General features: G+C 37.7%; 1 protein-coding gene across 3 annotated transcripts in view; it reads right to left on the bottom strand.

The window, feature by feature from the left end:
• The window catches only part of TMEM182 (transmembrane protein 182), a 73,465-nt gene that overhangs the window by 43,681 nt on the left and 17,043 nt on the right, over positions 1 to 12,741 (bottom strand). Inside the window, exons 1-3 of one of the 3 annotated variants that reach the window (XM_073239076.1) lie at positions 7,970 to 8,293; positions 7,635 to 7,734; positions 6,025 to 6,123 (exon numbers count right to left, since the gene is read on the bottom strand). In XM_073239076.1, coding sequence (XP_073095177.1) covers positions 6,025 to 6,123; positions 7,635 to 7,734; positions 7,970 to 8,101 — 331 coding nt within the window. In that variant the 5' untranslated portion in view covers positions 8,102 to 8,293. Of the gene's footprint in view, positions 1 to 6,024; positions 6,124 to 7,634; positions 7,735 to 7,969; positions 8,294 to 12,741 lie in introns of those variants that run through there. The other 2 variants (XM_017653569.3, XM_017653570.3) reach the window with 2 other exon arrangements.

The following is a 12,741-nucleotide window of genomic DNA, read 5'->3' on the forward strand; positions in this document are numbered from 1 at the left end:
ACCTCTCCTCCTGGGAGAAGACAGAAGAAGCCTAGCATAGGGCTTGGCTCTTAAGGGGACAGTTCAGTGACAGAATGTGCTCAAAAACTGAATGGTCTCCTGGGAGAGGAAGGGCCTTGCCAAAAAGAGAGGGCAGGGCCCTCGTCCAATCCCAGGGAATGGGGGGTAAGCAGGAGTGGGATGTGGCACAGAAGGTCTGGAAGTCTCAGGCCAAACCAGCAGGGTGTGTGGGTTTGGGGTTAGAAGGAGGTACCTGGCAAGAACTACCTTTGCAGGCCTCTCTAGCTGAGCCCTTGATGGAGAGGGAGTGATCAGGGGTTAACAGAACTTTTGCATTATCAGCTTGTTGTCCAGCTTCTTCCTGTCCCCTTCTGCTTCTCATTGGCTCTGTATTTGTCACTGATGACTGTCACCTCCTTCCCCAGACTCTTCACCACTGGCCCCTTTGACAGCCCCCAGCCTGCTTGTCAGCTTGTTTCTCAATGCTTCTTTCTCTCCTTTCTCAGACTGTCTCTGCTGTTTTCCTTCTCCTCCTAAGTATATTTGATACTTTACCATCATCTCCCTTATGACTTTTTCTTAAAGATCATATCTGGTATCAAAACCACCTCTGCAACTCTTCATCAGGATCTGCTGTGCTAATCAGTGCCTTTCAGGAAAGTCAGTTTTGAATGTCAAGCTACTTGCTGAATTATTTTAAACTGGTATTCCACCATCCACCTGACTTTAATATGCCTAATCCAAACTGAATCCTGATATTCCACTTCAAACCATACCCCTTCCTTCTAATTCTCACATTTCTGTCTTCCTTAACAAATTTTCTTAGTTGAAATCACTCACAATTCAGGACTGGTTGGCAAGCACTTTGGCCTACATCACAATAACAACCGGGAACACATATTGCTAAGTTTTGATTCACCATTCACACTTCTGTAAGTATAATGTGAAGAATTAATACAAATTATGAAAAATGTTACATGCAGAAAATTATTTTTCATGTGGAAGCAGCAAATCATTTACAATTTGAGAAACTATTAGGTAAAGACATAGAGAAATACATGCTAACTTAAAACAGAAGAGCAAGATATGCATTTGCATTTATAATAATTTAAACTATGTACAATATGCATATAAGAAGAACTGGAAAGAAATACATTAAAATATATATTATTTGGAAGGCAGAGACCATGTTGCCTTACATTGTGTATTGTTTAAACTGAGTCATACCTTATTCAAAAGGAGATGCCTTCCTCCTCCTAGGTTCCTTCAGCTTCCTTCTGCTTGGCTACTAAGTTCTACATATTAGCTCTTTAAATAGCACCCACATCCATTATTCCCATCTCATTTTGGTCTCCCACCCTTGTTCAGACCCTGACGGCTTTCCAGTAAGATGATGATGCTTGTCTCTGGGGAAGACCCTTCAGGTGATTTCCTCAGCAACCCCAGACTTTCTCCCTTCTCTTTCTCCACAATAGTGACTAGAAAGTCAACAACTCCATGTCCCAGCCTGACAGAGGCCACATGACACAATTCTGACGAGGAAGGCATTGGCAGACATCTGCGGGGGAATCCTAGGGACACTCTGATCTTCTGAACATGAGAGGGCATGACTGTGACTGTCCACCTGCCAAGGATGGTGGAGGGAGGAAAGGCTGAAAGTCCCAGACAGCATCATCTTGGCAACTGCTTCTGACCTTCCCGTTGTGGAAGGATAAATGCCCTGATTCTTTAGCTACTCTTTGTTTTGTTTCTTGCAACTTAATGTATCACAAATACCTTGCCTAGCTGCCTCCTTTCTGTTTCTAGTCTTATATAATTTACTTCACCCTACATATTTTTATAAGAGTGAAGGAAGAAAAGACAAGAGAAGAATACTAAATAAGCAAACATTGACAATAAAAGCAAAGGACAGCTGGCATGTAAAAACAATGTTGAAGACCTAAAATTTACAAAAAGTATGAAAAAAATTGAAAGGGTAATATGCTCGGTCCATTTAGTAAAGGTTTGAAGAATTCCTACACACATCAATAGTTACTTAGGGTATCAATATTAGTACTATACTATAGTAATGGAGACTCAAAGAATATTTATGCAGCATTCAGTTTACAGTGGACACAATTGTGAACTCAGTATGTAAGTCTTCTCTGCCATAGAGCCTGGGTGGAATTGGGGATGGAATATATGAACAAAATAATTACCCAAGTAAAAAATTAAAATGAAATTTTCTGTGCTATGAATTATCAAATATTAAAGAAAGAGTTTTTAAAGGAGAATCTAAAGCAGGTACTAGCTAAGTAGGGCTTATAGGAAAGCTTCCTTAGAAAACTGAAGTCTGAACTAGCTCAGATGCTTATCCTCTGAGAAGTGAAGAAAGGAGGGCTTGGGAACAAAGGAAGAGCATTTGGGGAGGAGGGGTGGGACCTATGAAGGGCCTCAGGCCAGAGGACAAATAATGATTCAGAGGAACTCAAAGAAGGTCGTGGTGGCTACCCTGTGTTGGCATGTGTTTGTTCCAACTTATCACGGAAGAAGAAATTATATTCATTCAATATGTTCTGCTTAAGAAGAAGGCCAAGTATATAAAATTAAGTTTTGAAAATTTTCTACTTGGAAAATTAAAATTAAAATTTATTGCTGAAATACCTACCATAACTCTCATTAAATCATTCTATGGAAATATTTAAAGATTTATTAAGTGCCAGGCACATAATAAGTTCCAAGGATATAAATATGAGTAGGTTACTTCCTGTGCCTTTAGGGAGTTTCAATAAATAAAGAAGAAACTGAGATAAAGAAAAACTGAGGTTCTGTATAATGAGCACTTTGATGTAGGTGTGGTCAAAGGCTAAGAGTATACCAAAAAGAAATGATTAATTCAATCAGGGATTGAATTATCTTGAAAATTAATCCATGTTCTATATAGCATTACCAAATGATGCCAAACAGATGAACTGTGATTGAGTTTAAGCATGAAACAAACTAGAAAATCTAAATTCTCACAGATATCAAACAGTAATGGAATTGTTTAAAAGGTTTTTAAAGTATACAGTCTTGCCTCAAAACATTTTCTAGGCTTCAGTAACCATTCAAATGACTAGATTGGAGGGTAAGTGAAATTTAGAATGTGTATTTGGGGCTAAAAAGCTAAAGGAAACACTGAATTAGACCTGACTGTATACATAGGTCAGGATCAGATAAAAAGGTAGAAGAAAACAGTGTAAGTTTAAGCTTTTTTGTTGTTAAGATCCCACTAAAGTCTTATACTTTAAAAGACTTAACAGTAAGCACCAAAATTAGCCTTTCTATTCACTGTAGTTTGTAAGATTATATATAAAGAAACTCCAAAGATGGGAACCTTTGCATTAGTTCAGCCAATGATAAGCTGTATGAAGACAGTCACATGGTTTCTCAGAGCCTCTGTCTCCATGTGAGGAAATTGAATAATTTCATCAGTATATCCAACGATTCTCAAATAGTCTTTCCAGAAAAATTATACACCACTATTAATTTCACTGATTTCAATATTGGCTACCTATACCTGTAAAAACTCAGGAGAATACAAAACCATTTTACCAATAATTTCCCAGGCCATAATACATCAGATTTTATAAACAGTACTTTGAATTTACCCAGGATAAACTGGCAAATGTATCATGTCTGATAATCATGTAGCTACATGAAGCCAAAGAGTGCCTTTGGAGTCAGGTAACATCCTTTTGTTGAAATCTATGCCCTTCCCTTGGATAAAGGGAACAATTTTGAAAAAATTACCCACCTATACATCAGATATTACAGTACAGTATTATGAGGATAAACAAAATGTGTATATACTGTTTCTGGTGTAGGACATACCTCTTCCCAACTCAGTCATTTTACTTCATGTTTCATGAAGTTGATTAAAGTGAACAAGGAGTTACAAAATATGTGCCAGGGAGGAGTTTAAGAATTAAAACAAATTGGAATATGGTTTTGTCACTGGATCCCAAAAATGACATGGTAATTATATGCAGTGCTACATAATAATTCTAAGTGTATTTGCAGTATAATTTTTCTGACATGCATTTACTATCCACCTCCATCATCATTATTATGCATATATTATATTCCTGTGTTTTTCAAGTTCTTCACTATCTCTGTGGGGTGCAGACTTTTCAAATATGTAGACTCATTTTAAAACATGGTGACTATAATACCTATCTCATCATGGGACTTCAACAAATGCAGATCAACAACAACACTAACATTTATGCAAATACCTAATGTTGTGGGAAGTCAACCCTGTACTATTTCTTAGTTCCTAACCAAGAAGGTTGGGGAAGAGATACCTTAGTTTGTAACGTTGTGTATAAAGTGGTTTATCCTACTCTTTCCTGTGCCATCTCTTTTCTTATCAGTGAGAAGGTCCACATCACACACAGCACAAGAAGTTTTGACAAATGGGGATGAAATGCCTCACGCACTTTTTGATGGGAAGAAGCATCCACACCACACATGGTTTCAAGGCCAACTGTGACAGTCCTTTTGAGCACGGTAAGCACCGTGGTGGACAATCCTCACTGTGCATTAGTTTACCCCTTTTCCTACCTAGACCCCACGCCTGCTCCATAAAATGTCATGTTGATCATGTGATAAAAGCAAATGCTACATACTTTGGCAAACTGAAAACTAAATCTGTAAAATACATATTTTACATAAAGATAAAAAAAAACCCAGACAAATGATAGAAAGATTTGTTAAGTTCTGTGATGGTTAATCTTATGTGTCAACCTAATTAAACTGTGGTGCCCAGCCATATGGTCATACACTTTCCTAAATGTTGCTGTAAAAGAACTTTTCAGATGGGATCTTCATTTATAATTGGTAGACTATACGTGAAACAGATATCCTCCATAACGGAGGTGGCCTCCTCCAGTCAGTTGAAAGCCTTAAATGCAAAGACTTGGGTTTCCTAAAGAAGAAGCAAAATCCTACCAGAGTTTCCAGCCTTCAGATTCAAGGCTGCAATATCAAATCTTATGTGAATCTGCAGTCCGCCGCCTTGCCCTGCAGATTTCAGACTTGCAGCCTCCACAGTAGCCTAGGCCAAATCCTCAAAATCACACCCTCGATCAATTTCTCATGCGCTCTCTCTCTCTCTCTTTCTCTCTCTCTCTCTCTCTCTCTCTCTCTCTCTCTCTCTCTCTCTCTCTCTCATATATTTCCTATTAATTCTCTGGAGAATCCTGACTAGTGTAAGTTTATTCTTAACATTAAATATATTAGATATTCTCTCTGAAAAATAAGTATTTTTAGCTCTGTTTACAACCTCGTAAATTCTGTATCAACCCTTAGTTTTAAAATTAGGTTAAACAAACACCCTTTATTAAAAACTTCATAAATTAACAGAATAAAATTGATATACTGAATTTACATACTTCCTATACAACTAGATTTACGTACTCTATGTTATGAACTTCCCAGAGAAACTAAATTCATATACTTTTTATAGAACAAATAGTATGAAAACATAAAAGAGGCTAGGTAATCATGATTCCCAGTTAATGACACCTGACTAGCTTTCTACCCTGGATATCACACATAACAAAATTCAGTCATTTTGTAGAACTATATCAGCATAATCATAACCTTGTGTGTAACAATTTGTAAAATATGTTTTAAAAACAGGGTGTATTTTATTTTCAATTGTAAGACTAGTTGTAGGCCAGTTAAACCCTTAAGAAGTAGTTCTTCCTAATGAACATCACCATTTCCATATCAGAAAAGACACTTTTAAAACATCTTTACAAGTGGCAAGAAGATTACAATGGCTTTACTTTTAGCCCAAAATAGTATATTCTGTTAGAATTATAAATGGTATGTTTAAAATCACATCCTATTCTTTCACATATAACACATTGACATCAAAGAAAATGTTGAAATTATAGATGTTAAATTATTTTTAATTGCCTACAACAATTTTGCGGTGGGCATCTTTCAGAAAGACAAGTCCCCCCTCAGAGGCATTCTGAGGACAGAAGTACTTACTAACTGCAGAGTCATAGGAGGTTGAATTGTGCTCGCCTCTCAGGAAGGGATATGGCGACAGGTAAGCATGTGTGCAGTTCTTGGATGGTGGCTGATTCGCTAGGAAGGAAACCAAAACCATGGTATATTACCAAGAAATTGAGTGACAAGTCCTTCCTAATAGAAGAGAAATATGGGATCTGGGGATATACATGCTGAATAAAACTGCAGACTAGATGAACAAATTCAGGGAATTATTTCATGAGGGGGAAGACATTCTAAAACATTCATTGAGAATTTCAGGGGATCTGGAAAGTGGATCCATCTAAAATGTCCAGGTCATGTCATAATTCAATGCATAGAATCACCTTAAAATTGAAGGCACCACATTTGATTTATTTTCACAACCATATTCTCCAGTTCCTAACATGATGCCTAACACACATAAGGTTCAAAAAATAATTGTTTTAAAAAATATAATAAACTTATATTTAACCTTGATCATTCCAATTAATATACTATGTGTTCTATATTCTATTTTGGGGGGAAAAGTGGAAATGATAGATAATACAAACTTGAACACTTATGTGGTTTGAAAACTTGAAGATTTCTTGGTGTACCCTTTGAGGAGTGAAATAGTCTTACTTTCTCTAAGTCCTTGGCAAAATCTGCCTCTTGCACAGTCTGACTTAGGCCACCTTACCGAAGTCTAAGTAATTTTCATTGGCAGAGTGTATGCTCATTCTCTTCCCGAAAGTGACTAGTGGGTCTATCAGATATTCCTCTCAACATGCCATTTCATCATTACATTGTTCCTTTTACATAGGCCAACTTGCTGCCAGCTTGCTTAAGTCTTCCCATCTCATATTTCATTGTTCATTCCATAAACTTGACTACTATGTAAATACCATACTTTGCTTTCAACCCATAATAAGCTTTAGAATAATAAACAGTTCTTTCATTGTTGGATACAATAAAGGCTAGCTATTTTTAATGAACTGATTTTCAAAGATCATATTTTTAAGAAGCTATTCTACTTCAAAAAAGAACTTTTAAGTTTCTAGGAGAATGCAGACATAAAAAGCAAGGCATTTCTTGATATTGCCCACAAACTCGGTCAAAGCCAAATAGAGGCAGCTTTCATCTGCGACTGCTGTTAATTAGGTTTCATTATAAAACAAGATTTCTTTTAACTTTGAAGCCACAAATATAAAATAACAGTTCTCAATATCTGGATTTTTAAACTTGTGATTTCAAGGGTATACAGCCAAAAAATAAAAATAAAAACATTTATTTACAACATAGCAATAACAGACACTCAAAAAAGTACTATAGATAACATCTGTTTTGTTTGTTAGGGTCAGTATTTTTAAAACATGAGCAAGGAAACAGTAATTCAGTTTTCCCATAAATATTCAAACTCCTATTTTATGTTGGAAAGTAAAAATAACCTTTCCTATAGTCATGTCTACTTACTGAAAAGGAAGCACTTCATGAACCTTTTGAAGACATCTTATCAAAAGTCTACAATTAAGAATACATTCCTATCTTATAAGTGACATGTACTAAGTAAGAAGTTGCTATTTTAATTTTAAAGACAATGGGAAAAATTAAAGCTAAACTGCACTTACTGTACCAGAACTTCCAGATATTGGAATAATTGTCTTCCACAATCCCATTAAACCAGCATCTCCAGAAGAATCCTTCATGGTGGAAAGTGATGTTCTCTATCTGCACAGAACACAAATGAAGGAACTTGCCATCAACACAAGGAACACAATTTAAACGATAACATCCAGGAAATTTTTAAAGCAATGTACTTTATCCCAAATAATGATAAGCACTTCGTTACATATCTGTTCAGTGAAGAAATAGACACTCCACTACTATTCTCTGATTTCAAAAAGATACAAAAGGCCATCCTCATCACTACCAAGTATATCAGTATTTGGAAGAGGAGACGCACCTGCTGTTCACCTGAACACTTCCCCACTTCAGTCACAAGAAGCCAATAATCGGATCCAAAAGACACCAAAAAGAGTAGAGCTCCCAGAGCACCAAAGAGAGCCCCGAAGAAGATGGCAATGTTTAGTCTCATTTTCAGTTCACTGGTGTCTCTTTAAAGAAGAAATTAAAAGATAGCAGACAAACAGCTTCTCAATTAAAAAAATATATATATATACAAATTTTCGATTTGGCAGAGTCTTCTTGAGAAGTGGCTTCTAGCCCACGCTGCGGTGGCTTCTCGCACCCGGTCAGTGGATTTGTATTCCCTCTCTCTTCCCTGGAGGGACTCCAGCCCAGCAGCTGAGAATGGCCAGCTATTTTAGGGTACTGATTGAGGAGCTGTCTCTCTCCCATAGGGATCAAAAAATAGCTGACCTTCCCCTGACTGCAGAGAGGAGCATCAGGAGCTGGCTAGAATCATCATTAAAGCTGTCGGGTAATCCACAGAGGTGGAAAGAAGATGAAATGGTATGAAGTCATTAACAGTATTGGTCCAGGGTCTTGAGTGTCTGAACAAGCTCCTCTTAGTCCAGAATGATCATTACAATCCCAAAGACACTTAAGACTCTCTCTGAAGAGACATAAATTACAGCTATGAAGAACCAAAAAGACTTGTCTTTTAGTTGAAATTAGTTTCTTTTTTTTCTTTACACTTTTAATTCCTGTGTTTTATTTTATTAAGGTATGATTGGTATACACTCTCATGAAGGTTTCACATGAAAAAACAATGTGGTTACTACATGTACTCATATTATCAAGTCCCCACCCATACCCCAATGCACTCACTGTCCATCAGTGTAGTAACATGTCACAAATTCACTACTTGCCTTCTCTGTGCTACAGTTTTCCACGTGATTCCCCCACACCATGTGTACTAAACATAATACCCCTCTATCCCCTTCTCCCTCCCTCCCACACCCCTCTCTCCTATACCCCTCCCCTTTAGTCCCTTCTTGGAGTCTGTGAGTCTGCTCCTATTTTGTTCAGTCAGTTTTGCTCCATTGTTACACTCCACAAATGAGGGAAATTATTTGGCACTTGTCTTTCTCCATCTGCATTATTTCACTGAGCATAATATCCTCCAGCTCCATTCATGTTGTTGCAAATGGTAGGCTTTGTTTCTTTCTTATGGCTGAATAGTATTCCATTGTGAATATGTACCACATCTTCTTTATCCATTCATCTACTGATGGACACTTAGGTTGCTTCCATATCTTGGCTATTGTAAATAGTGCTGTGATAAACAGGGGTGCATATGTCTTTTTGAATCCGAAAAGTTGTATTCTTTGGGTAAATTCCAAGGAGTTGGATTCATGGGTCAAATGGTATTTCTATTTTTAGTTTTTTGAGGAACATCCATATTGCCTTCCACAGTGGTTGAACTAGCTTACATTCCCAACAGGAGTGTAGGAGGGTTCCCCTTTCTCTGCATACTCAACAGCATTTATTGTTCTTAGTCTTTTTGATATTGGCCATCCTTACTGGTGTGAGGTGATATCTCATTGTGGTTTTAACTTGCATTTCCCTGATGATTAATGATGTGGAGCATCTTTTCATGTGTATGTTGGTCATCTGAATTTCTTCTTTGGAGAACTCTCTTCATATCCTCTACCTATTTTTTGATTGGGTTATTTGCTTTTTGGGTGTTGAGGCATATGAGTTCTTTATATATTTTGGATGATAACCCCTTGTCGGATATGTCATTTACAAATATATTCTCCCATACTGTAGGATGTCTTTTGTTCTGTTTATGGTGTCCATAGAGAAACTTTTTAGTTTGATGTAGTCCCATGAGTTCATTTGGACTCCACAGGGATGCCACAGATTTCAGTGTATTAATTTTGTATCCTGCAACTTCGCTAAATTCAGATATTAGATCTAGTAGTTTTGGAGTGGATTCTTTAGGGTTTTTTATGTACAGTATTACATCATCTGCAAACAGGGACAGTTTAACTTCTTCTTTGCCAATCTGTATGCCTTCTTTTTCTTTGTGTTGTCTGATTGCCATGGCTAGGACCTCCAGTACTATGTTGAATAGAAGTGGGGAGAGTGGGCATCCTTGTCTTGTTCCCGATCTTGAAGGAAAAGCTTTCAGCTTCTTGCTGTTAAGTACGATGTTGGCTGTGGGTTTGTCATATATGGCCTTTATTATGTTGAGATACTAGCCCTCTATACCCATTTTGTTGAGAGTTTTTATCATGAATGGATGTTGAATTTTGTCAAATGCTTTTTCAGCATCTATGAGATGATCATGCGATTTTTTTCCTTCCTTTTGTTGATGCGGTGGATGATGTTGATGGATTTTCAAATGTTGTACCATCCTTGCATCTCTGGTCATGACCTACTTGGTCATGATGGATGATCTTTTTGATGTATTTTTGAACTCAGTTTGCTAATATTTTGTTGAGTATTTTTGCAACTATGTTCATCAGGGATATTGGTCTGTAATTTTCTTTTTTCATGGTGTCTTTGCCTGGTTTTGGTATTAGAGTGATACTTGCCTCATAGAATGAGTTTGGAAGTATTCCCTCTTCTTCTACTCTTTGGAAAACTTTAAGGAGGATGGGTATTAGGTCTTCAATAAAAGTTTAATAAAATTCAGCAGTGAAGCCATCTGGTCCACAGGTTTTGTTCTTAGGTAGTTTTTTTGATTACCAGTTCAATTTCATTGCTGGTAATTGGTCTGTTCAGACTTTCTGTTTCTTTCTGGGTCAACCTTGGAAGGTTGCATTTTTCTAAAAAGTTGTCCTTTTCTTCTAGGTTATCCAGTTTCTTTGCATGTAATTTTTCATAGTATTCTCCAATAACTGTATTTCTGTGGTGTCTGTAGTGATTTTTCCTTTCTCATTTCTAATTCTGTTTATGTGAGTAGACTCTCTTTTTTTCTTGATAAGTCTGCTAGGAGTTTATCTATTTTGTTTATTTTCTCAAAGAATCAGCTCTTACTTTCATTGGTTCTTTCTATTGTTTTATTCTTCTCAGTTTTATTTATTTCTGCTCTACTCTTTATTATGTCCCTCCTTCTACTGACTTTGAGCCTCATTTGTTCTTCTTTTTCTAGTTTCATTAATTGTGAGTTTAGACTGCTGTATTGCAATATACATTCCTCTTAGCATGGCCTTGGCTGCATCCCACAGATTTTGAGGTGTTGAATTATTGTTGTCATTTGTCTCCATATATTGCTTGATCTCTGTTTTTATTTCATCATTGATCCATTGGTTATTTAGGAGCATGTTGTGAAGCCTCCATGTGTTTGTGGGATTTTTCATTTTCTTTGCACAATTTATTTCTAGTTTCATACCTTTGTGGTTTGAGAAACTGGTTGGTACAATTTCAGTCTTTTCTAATTTACCAAGGCTCTTTTTATGGCCTAGTATATGATCTATTCTTCAAAATGTTCCATGTGCACTTGAGAAGAATGTGTATTCTGCTGCTCTTGGGTGTAGAGTTCTGTAGATGTCTATTAGGTCCATATGTTCTATTGTGCTGTTCAGTGCCTCTGTGTCCTTACTTATTTTCTGTCTGGTTGATCTGTCCTTCAGAGTGAGTGGGTAAGTGGAGTATTGAAGTCTCCTAGAATGAAGGTATTGGATTCTATTTCCCCTTTTAATTCTGTTAGTATTTGTTTCACATATGTAGGTGCTCCTGCATTGGATGCATATATAGTTATAACGATTATATCTTCTTTTTGGATTGACCCTTTTATCATTATGTAATGTCCTTCTTTGTCTCTTGTGCCTTTCTTTGTTTTGAAGTCTATTTTGTCTGATACAAGTACTGCAACTTCTGCATTTTTCTCCCTATTAGTTGCATGAAATATCTATTTCCATCCCTTCTCTTTTAGTCTGTGTATGTCTTTGGGGGTTAAAGTGAGTCTCTTGTAGGCAGCATGAAGTGGTGTCAGGGGTCTCAGGGGAGCGGTATTGGTGGGAGGAAAGAGCAGTTTCCTGCCTCCCAGCTGCTATGCCTGTCTCCACTGCCTGAACCAGTGGGCCGAGCACACATGTATAAGCCTCTATGCTTTGTGTTTGTACTTTCTGTAGACAGGTCTTCCCTTTGGCTGGCCTAACACCAAGATAGGGTTTACCAGTTTGGTGGTAGGTGGGGCTGGCTGCAAGAAAGGTGCAGTAGGATATCACAGAGGGTGTCCTTGGAGCTGTGTAGTCAGCCAGAAAGCCTGAATGCCTGATGATAGTGAAAGCTCCCAACCTGCTGGGCAGAGTGCACCCAGACAATTTTGTCTACCTGTCCTTTCTCCTGAGCAGTAAGTTCTGTGCAATTTTTGCCCCTTTAGCAGCCCTCTTGCTGTTAGGAAGTCTCTCAGACTGCCCACCTTTCTTTTGTCCCAGAGCAGCAAGATATGGATCCCTGCTTTCCACAAGCGGCTGGAATCTCAGTTGCTCCCGGAATTCCACCTGTCTTAGCTTTCCAACCCCCTTAATCATGAGAGTACCATGCAAGCACCATGAAATGTGGGTTTGTGCTCCCAGAGCAGATCTCCGGACTTAGGTATTCAGCAGTCCCAGGCCTCCACTCCCTCCTGGCTCTGTTTTTCTTTCTCCTGGTGAGCTGGTGTGGGGGAAGGGCTTGGGTTCCACTGGGCCACGTCTTTGGTACATTACCCTGTTCTGTGAGGTTTATTCTTTTCTCCAGGTGTATGCAGTTTGGCATAGTCATCTTTCCTGTTGCTCTTTCAGGATTAGTTGTATTAATTATATTTTTGTATTATAT

Source organism: Manis javanica, chromosome 1, assembly GCF_040802235.1.
Source record: "Manis javanica isolate MJ-LG chromosome 1, MJ_LKY, whole genome shotgun sequence".
NCBI classification, from domain to species: domain Eukaryota; kingdom Metazoa; phylum Chordata; class Mammalia; order Pholidota; family Manidae; genus Manis; species Manis javanica.